General features: G+C 41.3%; 1 protein-coding gene across 3 annotated transcripts; it reads left to right on the top strand.

Moving 5' to 3' along the window:
• The first annotated feature begins 491 nt into the window (after window positions 1–491).
• Window positions 492–13,091, top strand: LOC121293121 (BH3-interacting domain death agonist-like). 3 transcript variants are annotated; one of them, XM_041215811.1, is made up of 5 exons: window positions 492–719; window positions 1,619–1,863; window positions 5,610–5,746; window positions 8,971–9,192; window positions 12,958–13,091. In XM_041215811.1, the coding sequence occupies exons 1-5, from the start codon at window positions 685–687 to the stop codon at window positions 12,970–12,972; spliced, it is 654 nt and encodes a 217-aa protein (XP_041071745.1). In that variant the 5' UTR covers window positions 492–684; the 3' UTR covers window positions 12,973–13,091. The 3 variants fall into 3 exon arrangements, with proteins under 3 accessions (XP_041071745.1, XP_041071747.1, XP_041071746.1); XM_041215813.1 differs by lacking the exon at window positions 492–719 and adding an exon at window positions 1,010–1,302; XM_041215812.1 differs by lacking the exon at window positions 492–719 and adding an exon at window positions 1,359–1,511.
• The last annotated feature ends 2,356 nt before the right edge of the window (window positions 13,092–15,447 follow it).

Here is a 15,447-nt window from a genome sequence, read left to right as displayed (position 1 = left end):
ACCTGGGTGCAGCTCCTCCAGGTTGCCCTCAAACCAGTAATGTGGGTCACAGTGTACCACATGTTGTGGGAGCAGAACCCATCTCTTCACCACCCTCTCAGGGTGACCTTTGCGTGGGCAATATCTGCTGGCCCACCCAGCGAAGGACAATGCAGTCAATACACTCAGACTTTGGGCGGGCGGGGGGGAGAGCATCAGGGGGGAAAGCCGAGCTGCTAGGTTAAGTGACCAATGCCAACATCGTCCTCACCCTTCCTGAGTGTAACAAGTCGTTGAAGTGCTTGCGACACGAGACCCAGGTGCGCTGCTGGAGCTCACTATCTCCGCCATCTCCTCCCAGGCACATTTGGTCATGTGAAGGGGGGGCCTCCTCCTCCCGTCCTGGGGCACCAGGATCTCCCGCTGTGCTGCCACCTCCTTGAGGAGGGCAGCAACGCAATCATCGGAAAAACGTGGGGCGCAGTGCCCCTCCTGCCTGGCCTGCACAGCAGCAGCGCTCGGGGGAGCCCTTCCGCTGGCCATGATTCGCAGCCTTCGAAAGGCTGCAGCAGCTTTTTAAAACAGGCGGCCTGGTCACCATTGGACCTGGTGGTCATTGCAGTCCTGCTGCTGCCCACCCACTCCCATTGCCCTCGGGAACCGCGGTTCACCCTGGGTGGGCCTTAATTAGCCCACCCGCGTAAAATGGCAGCAGGGACCCGATTGTGGGCGGCGATCAGGTAGGTGCCCGCACCCACTCCCCCTCCTTCCTCACCCACCCACCCCCTCCCACCTCCTCCTTCCCACCGCCCCGCCCCCTCCCTGCCCCCCAGGCGGAAAATTCCGCCCCCCAGTCCATGTTAAAATCTCCACCCTTGCTGCCAGACCGGCTGAGCTTTTCCAGCACTTTCTTTCTATTTCAGATCCGGGAATATTTTGCTTTATTCTCACTGGATAAAAAGCTTTGGCCCGGCCCGGGGCGGGGAGTGGGGGGGGGGGGGAAACCCAATCTGCTGAGCAAGTGTTTTTCAGTCAGGGGGTATTTTGGTGGCAGGGAGGAGGAAGCGGGATAAAAGTCCTGTTCAGAGTCTCTCAGCCTGGCGCCCAGAGCGAGGCCAAACTTTATCATCGCTGCAATTTGGCGCCAATTCTCCGGGGGAGGGGGATCTCCCCCGGTAACGCGGGCTGACAGAGGCCGGATTGACCGGGGGGAGGGTGTTTTAGTCTCGGTGTGCTGTGCGGGAGTGTTTATTTTTTATATATTATACAGAAGGGAGCGGGCGGCGCAGTGAGAGCGACTTTGTCGCTGGAGCTGTGACAAGAGTGAGTAACCGGAGCTGGCCTGGCTCCTCACACCCTCCCCCCCCCCACCCCCCCTCCTCCCCCTGCTGCAAGTGTTGCCTTTGCGCATAAGTTTAAGCTGCGGAAGAAGCAGCTTTGCTAATGGTGGAAAATGTTCTCAGCTTTTTGGAAGTGACAGATCTGTTTCGACTTCCGCTCTCTGCATTTCCCTAATTTAAAAATCAAGCTGTGTGAGTTTACTCACCCCTTCTGGGTTCTGTTAACAGTTTTACTCCCCAGAAATCTTGCCTCAAGTGAGCTGGACTTGTGTCTAATTGGGTTTGTATTTAAACTGCAGGGCAGAGGGAGGGGACCTTCGGAATATGTCCTGGAACGGTAATGCCTCGTTTGACGAACAGACCCAACATATTCTGCTGAAGTTTCTTCAGGAAAAGCAAGTTGAAAACCGAGCCTACCAGCAAGAAATTCAGAAACTTGAAAATGAACTTAGAAGGGGGTCCAGATTTGATGATGATATTCAGACAGATGGACATTGCCCCTCAGGACCTCTGCGTGAAGCCTATAATTTAAATGTGGAAGAAGGTACTATATATTTTATTATAAGCCCACTCACTCCCACAGCTACCCTGATCACACTTCCTCCAACCCTGCTTCCTGTAAAGACATTATTCCATTCTCCCAGCTTGCCTAACTCTGTCACATCTGTCCTGATCATGCAACCTTCCACACTAGTGCTTTTCCAACATGTCTTCCTTATTCCTCAACTCAGGATTCACCTCCACCGTGGTTGTCAGGACCCCTCACTCTGTCCGTTTTATTTCCCGTGCTTTTGCTCTCCCACTTTGCATTCCTTCCCAGAACCATGTTAGAGTTTTCCTTGACTTCAGCTTCCACCCCACCAACCCCCACATTTAATGGATCATTTTCGGCCTCATCCAGCAAGATTCCACCATCAAGCACATCTTCCCCTCCCCTCCATTTTCAGCCCATCCCTTCCCACATAAGTACGGGAGATGCAACATCTTCCTTTTCATCTCCTCCCTTCCCCCTGTCTAGGGAACCAAACACTGCTTCCAGGTGAAACAGTGATTTACTCTTACTTTTAGTTTTGTTACTCCTCTAAGTGGGAAGGACCATATGCAGAGTGAGTAATCATGGAAGTGTTAGTTCCCATGTATAACCCTGAACTTTTGATCAGATGCCACTTTAATTCTCCATCCACTTCTACCTCAGCCTCCTAATATTATTTTAATGAAGCTAAATGAAAGCTCAAGAAAAAGCACCTCAATCTTTTGATTACCACTATCTGAACTCAACACTGCTCCAATTTTCTCAGCCAGCAGGCACTAGTAAGGATTCTGCTGTTCGATTTAAAGCTCCTGTATACCCATCTTTTGTTTCATTATTTGTTCTGTCACCACTCTTTTTTTGCTCACACCATATCCCTTTGTCACTTAATCACTCTGCCCTATCATGGACCTTTTCTTTTTGTTCTTTTCTCTCTCACCCCTTTCCCTGCCTCTGTATTTGCTTGAAACCTTTTATATTTCTAATTACTTCTAGTTCTGTCACAAGTTCATAGATCTGAAATATTAACTCTGTTCCTTTGTCCAGAGAAGTTGCCTGACCTGAGTATTTTTAGCATTTTTTGTTTTTATTTCAGATTTTCAGCATCTGCAGTATATTATTATTGGAGTATATATTTTACATTTAATTACAGAATCACAGAATTTTAGCAGCACAGAACGAGGCTATTCAGTCCATCATGTCTGTATTATATTACTATAATATCTAAAGTTACACAGACATGGATCTGTTCTAGCAGCAGAATTTTTGATCAGTGTTTTAATTAAAAGTAATTCACAATGAATGCTGCTATTTACTTTTTGCTGTGCTGTAATTTCATGGGCACTGGCTATCCTTGGCACTTCGGCCAGTGCTTCCATACATTCCCGACAACAGAAAATAAGTTTCCCATGTTCCAACAATGCTCTCAAAACATGAGTAGGTGAAGAAAATAGGAAGGGTTATTAATAATTAAGAGAGTAATAGCATCAATGGTTTTCCATCTTCATAGGCTACATTCTATACTGAAATCAATTAGGAACTAACTATGGCTGGCAAGACTGAGAATCTAGAGGTGCTACATTAAGGTCTTTCTGCATGTCTGCCCTTTTCATAACAGTGCCTTTCAGAATTAATTTTACCATCCACTCCATTCTTGGGTGTGCTTGTGCAAGGAATTTAGAAAGTTAGCATGCAAGTCTAGCATGCAATTAAAATGACATGTTGGCCTTTATTGCATTGGAGTACAATATTAAGGAAGTTTTGCTACAATTGTATAGGACTTTGGTGAGACCTGACCTGGAGTAATGGGTGTAGTTGTGACCTCCATGTTTTAGGAAGGATATACTTGCATTGTGAGCAGTACAGCAAAGATTCAGCAGATTGATTCCTGGTTTGAGACGGTTGTCCTATGATGAGAGGCCGATTAAATTGAGCATATAGTTCCTGGAGTTTAGAAGAATGAGAGGTCCTAAAGGGGCTTGACAGGGTAGGCACTGAGATTGCTTCTGCTGCCTTGGGGATCTAGAACATGGTGGCACAGTCGCATGATAGGGGGTCGATCATTTAGGAATGAGACGAGGAGAAATTTCTTCACTCAAAGGGTTGTGAATCTTGGAATTCTCTTCCCAAGAGGGCTGTGGATGCTTCACCACTGAATGCATTTAAGCCTGAAATAGACAGACTTTTGGTCCCTCAAGGTTTTTGGGGAGCAGGCAGGAAAGTGGAGTTGAAGCCCAAGATCAGCCATGGTTGTATTGAATGGCAGAGCAGGCTTGATGGGCTATATGGTCTAATTCTGCTCCTTTTTCTTGTGTTGTGTTCTTGTATTTGTCCCCACCCTCCTCATCCCTTGCAAGATTATTTTCTCTTCTCTAATGACTCATGCTGGGATACATTAACTAGCCCTGCACTACCTTTGACAATTTGGACAAATAACCACTTTTCATAGGCAGGCAGTATGTGATATGGCCTTCTCTGAGGAAGAAATATTATATAATTGATTTGTTTTAGTGGTAGTTTATCTTGTGTCAAAATGATCCCTGGAGATTTGTCGTTGTGGGTGGATTATAACTGAGCCTGCTGCTGTTCACCCAACATCCAAATATGAACACTTTACAAATGGATAATGATAACATGCAGGAAACTTGGCTTCCAGGGCTGGTGGTTTCCCTTTTATTTTAAGAAAAATTCTCTTAAAAAAACATATGAATCTCCAGGTTAGACCCTATTGAAACAATAGGAGGGAAGAAATTTATGAAGCACTGATAATCAACGTGAGGGAGCCAATGGCCACAAGGACCTAACAGCACAGGGGACATAGATTTAAGGTAAGGGGCAGGAGGTTTAGAGGGTGTGTGAGGAAGAATTTTTTCACCCAGAGGGTGGTGGGAATCTGGAACTCGCTGCCTGAAAGGGTGATAGAAGCAGAAACCCTCATAACAGTTAAGAAGTATTTGGATATGCACTTGCAATGCCATGGCATACAAGACTATGAGCCTAGTGCTGGAAAATGGGATTAAAATAGTTAAGTACTTGTTTGACCGGCGCAGATTCAATGGGCTGAAGGGCTTTTTTTCTGTGCTGTAGACCTCTATGACTTTTCATACAGTATAAATTGTTGTTTTCCCCTTATATTGGTATTCTTGTGAAGTGGCTTGTTTCAGCTATACAAAATAAGTGACAGCCATTCACAGACTCATTCTTCAGGGCAATACCTTGACTAATCAGGGTCAAGCTGCCTGGTTTAAATTTCAAACAATGCTTGGCAGTTAACTGTTAGTCACCGTGACTGGTGGATTCTCTTTGGCAATGCCACTTGCCAACCAATCAGCACTCTCTTCCCATATAGTATAAATGGTAGTTTTTTTTCCTTATATTGGTATTCTTGGAAGTGTCTTGATGAGTGCAAGACAAAAAACTTAGACATGTTTCTTTTTACAGTGATATCAGGAAGTTCTACAGCTAAAGTACTTCTGGATAAAGTTGTGGTGACAAAAACCCTGGAGTCATTTAAACAATTAGATGAAATAATGGAGGAGTACAGGGTTGTTCTGAATGGATGAATTAAGATGGATCTAATGGCTTTCTTCATCTGTAATTTTCTTGTAATCGCAAGTGTGACATTTTCTTATGTACTAATGCTGGTTTCATTGAAAATACCTGCTCTTAAAAACCTTTAAAGGTATAAATGTGACAACTAATTTGACTAAAAAAAATCATGTTAGTACAGTAGTTGAAAACAAATTACCTGTCACTTTCAGTAAATCCAGCTGATGAAGAATTGTACAGAATAATAGCTGCACATTTGGCTGAGATGGGAGATAGGCTGGATCAAAGCATTAATCGTGACTTGGTTGAAGAATTTATCCATGAAACTGAAAGGACTCAACCCCAAGAGGTAAGCTGTCATCTATTTACTAAGCTTTTAGAAGAATGTAGATTCCATCTGTATTTTTTCTGGTCACATGGAGTAAACATTGTATGTTTCAAGAACAATAGGTTAGTCATTTTTGCCTTTAGGCTTTTCTCTTCTCAGGACACTCCTGCAACTGTCAACTTACTTAACTAATCCTTCGTATCTATCTTCCATACTCTTTTTCTCAGTAAAACCATCACTGTCATTGTCCAAGTACAGCCTGAATGTCACACTCACATCTGAAGGGTGTAAACTTGAGAATTCCTAGCACATACCAGGTTTAGCCATTCACTGCCAGATTTGCCTTGACTACATCAAATGTAACCTTGCTTTGTTTTTTGTTTTGCGTAACTTCCACTAACCCAAGATCATCCTGGAGAACAAGGAAAAGTAAAAATGCTAATTTTAAATTTCACATTTTAAGACATTCAATGATTAAAACTTTTAATAGTTAATTTTTGGTTAGAGATTCATTAGTAGTAATTAACAATTAGCATATTGCTAAAAGACAGCCTAAGTTAAATTAAATATGCAGACATTAAATGACACCAAACTTCAACCAAATCCAACTTTTTATGGCAAGTTTAGTTTGTTACTACCATGCAAATACAGCAACTTCGCACTGCTCAATGCAAGATGCCATTTTTGACAAGCGGCAGAACAGTACATCTTATGGATTTTCACATTTAATTGTGCATCTTTCCTTGCCTGAAGTTGCTGTTGCATTTGCGCATTATAGTTCTCAGATTAAATCACATCATGAGACTTTCACGTGGGAGATTAGGATGGCAGTTCAGTGTGCACACGAGGAAAGACACACAGCAGGTGGTTTCACACTGAAATTCTGTTCACTCAAAACTAAACTGGTGCATCCATGCATTTAGATAGGCAGTGACTCAGAAGGGGTTTTATATAGAAGCACATATCATTTCCTTTGCAGTCATTAATTAACATTTCTACTGCCACTTACAAAGGAGTTAGAGAAAGACACAAAGTTCATGCTTTGCTGTAAACCCATTTAATAATACTATGAGTAAAGTCATCTGGCAACATCTTTACACAAAGGCAGAAATGTGACTATAATTTGTAACTTTCAACAGTAGTGGGAAATATCACTTATTTGTGTTTATGAATCTGTTTTTGCTCCTTTTCATGATGAGACATACATACTAACCCTTAAAGGACCCAAACTATTTGGGTCTTACCCTACGCACACTTTTTCATTCAAGATCTACATAGTTTTTTCTGTATTTTTAGCCTGCCAGTGCTTTCCTACTAATCTTTGTTCCTATAATCTGTTTCTTGGCTTTGCTGAAAATATACTTCAAACTGCATAGAAATTAAAATCCACATTTGGGATATTGGCAAGCACAGAATTAACAGACAATAGAGCTCTTGGGACCTTTGCATACAACAACTTCCACTTGCATCCAAAGGCATTCATCAATACTGAGGCAGGAAAGGAAAGTTTAGGAAAAGTGACTAAAAGCTAAAGAGATTTTGAAATTTTAAAGAAAATTTTAGGTATGTAAATTCGAGAGAGCAGGAACAAATCATCTGAAGACTGCTGCAAGTGTTATGGTGAACAGGGGCATGAACAAAACCCAGAGTTAGAGCAACAGAGGGTTTATGGAGGCAATAGGGAACATTGGGCTGTAAAGGGCTGTGGACATAGGACAGAGAGAGGCAAAAGCTCTGCAGCTTTATCCTGTCCCAATCACCCATCACTCCCACACCCCATGACTTAAAATGGCAACACATCTCCCAACACATCAAATTTAAAATTTGCATCCTCATTCTCATTGCATTCATGAATGAGATGAGCTTGAAGAAGGCAGCGAAGGGAATGATAGGCTGGAAACTGCAGAGGGATGAGGACACAGCAATATAGTTGGTTAGACAACTGAAGGAAAGGTGAAGGGGAGTATGCAGCAGAGAAAGCTTCACGGATGATTGCAATCTTCAGAAAACCATGGGTTCTTTGCACAGTGTCCGAGAAGATAGAGGGGACAAGAGAAAGGGCTGGTCATAGAAAAATTCTACGATACTTGCGTGATAATAACGAACTAAACTTGCCACAGAAAGTTGGAGTTGTGTAGAAGTGATGCAAGGAACCAATCTTGACTTTTGTTTTTGCAGAAAGCAAAGGAGGGAACAAAGGAATTATATCCCAGCCTCTGAAGGCTGTCATTCAATGTTTGCATATTTAATTTAACTTGGATTGGCTGTCTTTTAGCAATAAACTTATAGTTAATTACTGCCACTGAACCGAAAATTAACTTATTAAAAGTTTTAATTGTTGAATGTCTTAAAAAGGTGAAATTTAAAATTAGCATTTTTACTTTTGCTTTGTATCCCTTTTCTTACTTAATTTCTCCTTCAGCGCCTGTTTTCACATTGAATTCATCCATTCTAATTTATACTTTCCTTTCATTTCCTGTACTATTTATTTCACAATTTTCAAACTGATTAGTTAAGGTAATACCCAGTTGCTTGCCTTGTTCACTAAGGTCCCAGATGCCTGATTTGCCCTCACTACACTGTTATCAGTTCACTTTTCCAGCAACCTATGGCTCAAAATATTAGCAAGATTAAACAGCTGAGGGAAAGTCTAGCTAAAGGCAAGCATTATTAAATGCCCTCCTACTGCAAATTATGACTCATGTGATTAAAACGTAAAACAGCATTTGTAATGGAAAATAAAGCTTGTTTATGAAAAGCAAGTTTTAAACAATCAGCATTGTTAGAAAGCTACATCAAATGTTATCTTTTTGCCTTCAGAGGCTGGGATGTAATTCCTTTATTCCCTCCTTTGTTTTCTGCAAAAACAAAAATGATTGCAGAATCATAAATATGAATGTCAAATGGAAAATACAGAAGAACTGCTCATTAAACTAGCATTTTCAATTCTGAAATAGTGAGAGTAGGAAAGGAAATAACCTGAAAAAGATTAAGCTTAAATAACACTGGCGATTGAGTTTGATCCCATGTTTTGATTTATGCTTCTGACCAACCTGTATTGCTTGCAGACAGTAAATGCATCTTAATTCTGTTTCAGTAATTATGTATTTGTTTCACACAGGTTGTTGGCTTGTGTTTTTATAAATTGTACCTACACAATTATTATCTATTTACCGTGTGTAAATCTAAGTCAACAATTGTCAGCCAAAATTTGATTTATCTTTGTTCTTTTTTTAATAAACCAGGATAGAAGCTTTATTCTGTCTTCCATGATTACCCGTTTGACCAATCAAAGAATTGATGTTACTCAAGATATGCCTCAGGAGAAAGTCATCCTGCTGCTGGCACTGATGCTGTTCAAAAAAACTGTAGTAGAGAAACCTCTGTTGCTTCCACACATCTTCAGAACCACTGTACAGTATATAAGCAGAAGACTCCAACAGTACATTCAGAGTTTAGGAGGATGGGTTGGTTTCTTACTTAAATTTTTTGAGGCCTTTCAGCTACAGCATGAACTGGTATGGCATTAAAATAGATGTCACAATAGATATAAAAACAAAAAAACTGCGGATGCTGGAAATCCAAAACAAAAACAGAATTACCTGGAAAAACTCAGCAGGTCTGGCAGCATCGGCGGAGAAGAAAAGAGTTGACGTTTCGAGTCCTCATGACCCTTCGACAGAACTTGAGTTCGAGTCCAGGAAAGAGCTGAAATATAAGCTGGTTTAAGGTGTGTGTGTGGGGGGCGGAGAGATAGAGAGACAGAGAGGTGGAGGGGGTTGGTGTGGTTGTAGCGACAAACAAGCAGTGATAGATTTTCCTTTTCCCACCTATTTCCATTATATAAAAAAAAAACCCACTAGAGCTATACCTTGAGTGCCCTACCATCCATTCTTAATTAGCACATTCGTTTAGATAATATCACCAACTTTAACTTTAACACCTATGTGTTCTATTGTACTATTGTTGTTGACATCTTTTGATGATCTGCTTCTATCACTGCTTGTTTGTCGCTACAACCACACCAACCCCCTCCACCTCTCTGTCTCTCTATCTCTCCGCCCCCCACACACACACCTTAAACCAGCTTATATTTCAGCTCTTTCCTGGACTCGAACTCAAGTTCTGTCGAAGGGTCATGAGGACTCGAAACGTCAACTCTTTTCTTCTCCGCCGATGCTGCCAGACCTGCTGAGTTTTTCCAGGTAATTCTGTTTTTGTTTTGTCACAATAGATGTCAGGTTAATTTATTTGAATTTGTTCAGAAAATACTGGAAACTTTTTCAAGTTATGATGCAACATAATGCAAGAATGAAGGACCAGATGGGCCAAAAGATGGGTTACACTGGATTACCCAATTTGAAATTTGTTACCAGAGCATTTTTAGCTGGCCTGTTTGGGGTAAGAGAGAGGAATGACAAGTACAAAAGCAAAACATTGTGAATGCTGGAAATCTAAAATAAAAGGACATGTGGGAAATATTCAGCAGGTCTGGCAGTTACTGTTTTTCCATAGATCATGTTTCAAGTCGAAGACCTTTCGTCAGAACAGGGGAAAGGCTGGTGTTTCCTGCTTCTTGGATCTGCCTTATACAAAGTCAAACTAATTAAGTGGCTGGCTAGGATATCCTTCTGGTACAAATGGGATGTAGCTGGGGTAGAATCAGCTTGGAGCATAGATGAAGAAATGTAGAGACTGAGGAATGGAGTAGTTATAGCAGCTGAATCTGAATGTAGTCAAACAAAGTAGCACAATGCTGATGCTAGAGGAATTCAGAAGTTAAATTTAACCAAACCCAGTTATTGAAAAGAGAACAATTAAAAACAGAATAAACAGTTTTAGGGGATGGGCAAGTGTCCTGTTCTTGAAGGGCATGGTAAGTCTTCAGGCCAGATTTGCACTGTATTTCTCTTTCTGTTGGTACTCAGGTTCTCATGAATCTGAGTCAAATTTCTGCAGTTTCCTGTCTCCCCTCTTGCACCATTACTGCCACCTATGAGTTCCCCAATATGAATCCCCTATCTAAGGTTTTTGGAAGGAGAAGAGAATGCCATGCAAGGCAAGGTGAAGTGTTCTGTGCTCCTACAGCCAGAAGTGAATGTACATTGATTTGGTAGATAATCAGTGCACGTGTAGGCTCCTTTTCCCAGAGGGGAGGCCACGATGGTAGACCTTGGGGTGATACATGATTGCTTGACTGACAGTGCTGCTGATATGTTCCTTGGAGGTACCTCACTCAAAGTAATGCTTTAAGTGCTACTGCAGGAACGGCATGCCAGGGTCAGCAGCTTCCAGCATCACTTCATTGCCTATATCTGGCAAAATGTCAGCTCCCACATCTGCTAGCATTGTTGCAGGTACTTGGCAAGGGATGTTGGGATTATTTTCATCTGCTGCAGGGATACCAACAATTGTTATGCAGCAGAGGATTCGTACAGCCAGCAATGGTAATGGCCAAGGCCTCAGATCTGCCTGTTTTCTTCCAGGCATGCTGCAACGTTAATCCATGAGAATGGTGGTGTGGAATGGCTAACAGCTCCACTTTAGTCGTCAAGCAATGGCTGTATGCCATTTTCCTGAGGATTCATTCTTCTACATTAGGTTTACTTATTTTCTTGTTACTTAATTGGTAAAGAACTAACTTTGAGAACATCTTTCATGCCCTCTGGATGTCCCAAATCAACTTAGCTAATTAAATACTTGGCGTGTAGTCACAGCAGCCAGTTTGTTCAGAGCAAGGTCTAGGTACGGGTTTGGTTTTTTAGGTTCCTTACTTAAGGAGCAATCTAAGTGCATTGGAAGCATTTCAGCGAAGGTTCCTGGGATGAAAGAGTGTTTTATGAGAAAAGGTTGAGCAGATTGGACCTGTATTCATTGGAGTTAAGAATGAAAGGTGATCTTGAAACATGTAAGATTTTGAGGGGGCTTGATATGGTAAATGCTGAGAGGATGTTCCCTTCACGGGAGAATCTAGAATCAGGGGGGCACTGTTTAAAAATAAGGGGTCTCCTAGTTGGAACAGAAATTGAGGGAATTGTTAATCTTTAGAAATTCTTCCCCAGAAAAGTGGAGGCTGGGTCACTGAGTATTTACAAGGCTGAGTTAGACAGATTTTTGATCTACAAAGGAGTCGAGGGTTATTTTGGGGCGGGAGGGCGGGGAAATGCAGGCAGGAAAGTGAAATTAAGGGCACAATCATATCAACAATAATCTTACTGAATGTTGGAACAGGCTTGAAGGGTTGAATGGCCTGCTCCTATTTCTTATGACCATATAATCTTAAGGTTTCAAATGAGAAAAATGACTACCAACTAATGAGTTTGTTTGATTGGTTGAAGGATAAAAAAATTGGCAAGGAAACCAGAATTCCCCAACTCTTAAGAATAGTGTTTTTGCCTTTTACAGCCATCTTAAGAAAGCAGGCAGGACTTCAGTTTAATGTTTCATCTGAATGACAGCACCTCTGTAGTGCTTTACCAAGTATGAGCCTAGATTGTGCTTCTCTCATCTTTTGACTCAGGCTGACAGAGTAGCAAAGATTCATAGCTTCTTATTGTTTTGCTTTAATAATTGTCCTCATTCCTTAAGCTTCTCCAACATGCAAGTTGCCAATCTCATCACTAGGTCATCTCCTGCACCTTAAGTTACAAAGAACCAAGCAGAGCATAAAAAAATTCCTTAACTACCCTTACAAAATTTTCACCAGTTTTTAACCAGTCAAAATGAAATTCTCGCTCCAAACGGGTGTTGAGATATATATTCCTGTTTTATTCCACTCAAGCTCTTGTTTTCTATGCAGTTGCAGATACCTACTCAAATGCGTTTTACACAAAAACAGAAAATGCTGGAAAAACTCAACAGGTCTGACAGCATCTGTGGAAAGGAAAAAAAAGTTAACAGTTCTAATCCTTATGACTTCTTCAGAGTCATAAGGACTCGAAACATTAATTCTTTTTTTCCTCTCCACAGATGCTGTCAGTCCTGAGTTTTTCCAGCATTTTCTGTTTTTGTTTCAGATTTCCAGCATCCACAGTACTTTGCTTTTATCTGTGTGTTTTACACTTGACTCTCTACTATTGGAAAATGGTCAACAATTCTGTTACTGCTATGGCTGAAATGTTTATATTACAGAAAAACTTTAACAATGTGTTAAAATAAATCATTTGCAGCTGTTCATACTGTTGCAGCATTATAATTACCTTAATCTTAATCTTCATTTCTTTCTTTCACAGCAAAACATAGATTAAGACTACAAGCAAGCAAGAGATACCTTTGATTCTGCTTTACCTGGATTTGATTTTTAGTATTGTAATACTGGGTTACATTGCAAGCCATTTTAATAAAGCATTTTGATTCTTTTGCTTTACATTATGAAATGGAATTAAACTCTGAGGTAGTATCAGCAACCTAACTGAAAACTAGATGTAAAAATTAGCTACATGGACATCTACCTGGCAATGTGGAAAATTGCCCAGGTATGTCCTGTACACAAAAAGGACATCCAACCTAGCCAATTACCTCCCTGTTAGTCTACACTCGATCAGTAAAGTGATGGGAGGGGTTATCAACAGTGCTATCAAGTGACACTTACTTTGCAATAACCCGCTCGCTAATGCTCGGTTTGTGTTCCACCAGGGTCACTCTCAGCTTCTGACCATATTACAGCTTTGGTTCAAAATGGACACGAGCTAAACTGCAGAGGTGAGGTGAGAGTGACTGCCCTTGACATCAAGGCAGCATTTGACTGAGTATGGCATCAAAGAGCCCTAGCAAAACTGGAGTCAATGCGAATCAGGGGGAAAACTCCACTGGTTAGAGTCATACCTAGTACAAATGAAGATGGTTGTGGTTGTTGGAGGTCAATCATATCAGTTTCAGGACATCACTGCAGGAGTTCCTCAGAATGGTGTCCTGGGCCCAGCCACCTTCAGCTGCTTCAATGAACTTCCTTCCATCGTAAGGTCAGAAATGGAGATTTTTATTGATAATTGCAATGTTTAGTACCATTCACAATGCAAATACTGAAGTAGTCTTTGTCCATGTGCAGCAGTACCTAGATATTCAGGCTTGAGCTGATAAGCGGCAAGTAATAGTTATGCCACGTGTCAGGCAATAACGATCTCCCCTTGACATTCAATAGCATTACTATCACTGAATCCCCCCTATCAATATCCTGGGGGTTACCATTGACCAGAAACTGAACTGAACTAGCCACATGAATATAATAGCTACAAAAGCAAGTTAGAGAATGGGAATTCTTTGGTAACTCAACTGACTCCCCAGAGCCTGATTTTTCTCAAGGCTACTTGATGCCACACTCCGTGAAATGCTGCCCTGCTATCAAGAACAGTCACTCTCATCTCACCTCGCGTTCAACTCTTATCTGCTTGGACCAAGGCTGCAATGAGGTCAAGAGCTGAGTGGCTCTAGCTGAACCCGAACTGAACATCATTGAGCAGATTATTGCTAAGTGCTACTTGATGGCACTGTTGGTAAAACCTTCCATCACTTCACTGATGATAGCACATAGACTGTTGGGGGCTGTAATTGGCTAGGTTGGATTTATCCTTTTTTTGGGGACAGGCCATAATGGGACAATTTCGCACATTGTTGGGTAGATATCAGTGTTGTAGCTATACAACAACAGCTTGGCTAGTTCTGGCGCACAAATCTACTATTACTGGAACGCTGTCAGGGCCCATAGCCTTTGCAGTATCCAGTGCCTTCAGCCATTTCTTGATATTACGTGGAGTGAATTGAATTAGTTGAAGACTGGCATCTATGATGCCAGGATATCAGGTGGAGGCTGAGAGAGATCATCCAGTCTTGTCTTTTGCACTGATGTGCTGGGGCTTCCCCATCACGGAAGATGGGGATATTTGTGCCCTCCTCCTCCAAGTAATTTAATTGTCTAGTATGGTTCATGAGTGGATATGGCAGGAGTGTAGTGCTTTGATTCTGATCTGTTGGTTGAGGGCTTCAAATTGCTGCAGGTAATAGAAAACATTTTAACCTAGATAAAGCAACATAAAAATATCAAGAACAAACTGTACAATGTAGTTACTTAAAATACATTTTAATGTGTTTTATAAAGTGTCATGGGATTATTGTTTCTGATAAATTAAAGGGCTGTTCTGGGGGGCATTACTTGTACTACTGACACTAGTATATTACACTAAAATGATTTGCTAAATTAGCATGCCCCTCACTACACAAGTCTTACATTCTAGCACATTACAGAAATGAGCTACAGCCTGAGACAACTGTAACTGAGTGATGCTCGTGGTTGCTAAGAGCACAGAGGGGAAGAAAACAAATTGCACAAAAAGTCAATAGGTAAGATAGACTTTCCATTGTTTATAACAACCCTGTTGCAACCAGAAATTAATTGATATAAAGCAGGGAGGTGCAACCTACAATTAATAGAATTTTTAAAAAAAAATCAGATAGCTACATTTAGTTTATGATGCGGCATCATACAAGTTGCTGGTTTCTTTAGGGAGAATGAAAGGGAAGTTTAAACACTGCAACAGTTTTGGTTCTTTTCTGTAAAGCAGAAATAATTTTAAACCCACAAAATAGTCCATGGTTTATTGCGACTCATTTACAAAATTTGGTACAAATTGCAAAGGTGGCGCTTAGGAAATCACTTGCAGCTGTTTTTGAAATCAATTTCTTTTTATGTTGTCTCACTGGGGACTGTGCACCATCTTAACACCTCT

The sequence above is a fragment of the Carcharodon carcharias genome, chromosome 21, assembly GCF_017639515.1.
Source record: "Carcharodon carcharias isolate sCarCar2 chromosome 21, sCarCar2.pri, whole genome shotgun sequence".
NCBI classification, from domain to species: domain Eukaryota; kingdom Metazoa; phylum Chordata; class Chondrichthyes; order Lamniformes; family Lamnidae; genus Carcharodon; species Carcharodon carcharias.
This window is presented reverse-complemented; position numbering and strand designations above follow the sequence as displayed.

Excerpts from the sequence above, each read along its gene's own strand:
- LOC121293121 (XM_041215811.1), top strand. The coding sequence starts at position 685 with ATGGCAGCAGGGACCCGATTGTGGGCGGCGATCAG. Across the intron at positions 1,864-5,609 it reads TAATTTAAATGTGGAAGAAG|TAAATCCAGCTGATGAAGAA; the intron begins GTACTATATATT and ends TGTCACTTTCAG. Across the intron at positions 5,747-8,970 it reads AAAGGACTCAACCCCAAGAG|GATAGAAGCTTTATTCTGTC; the intron begins GTAAGCTGTCAT and ends TTAATAAACCAG.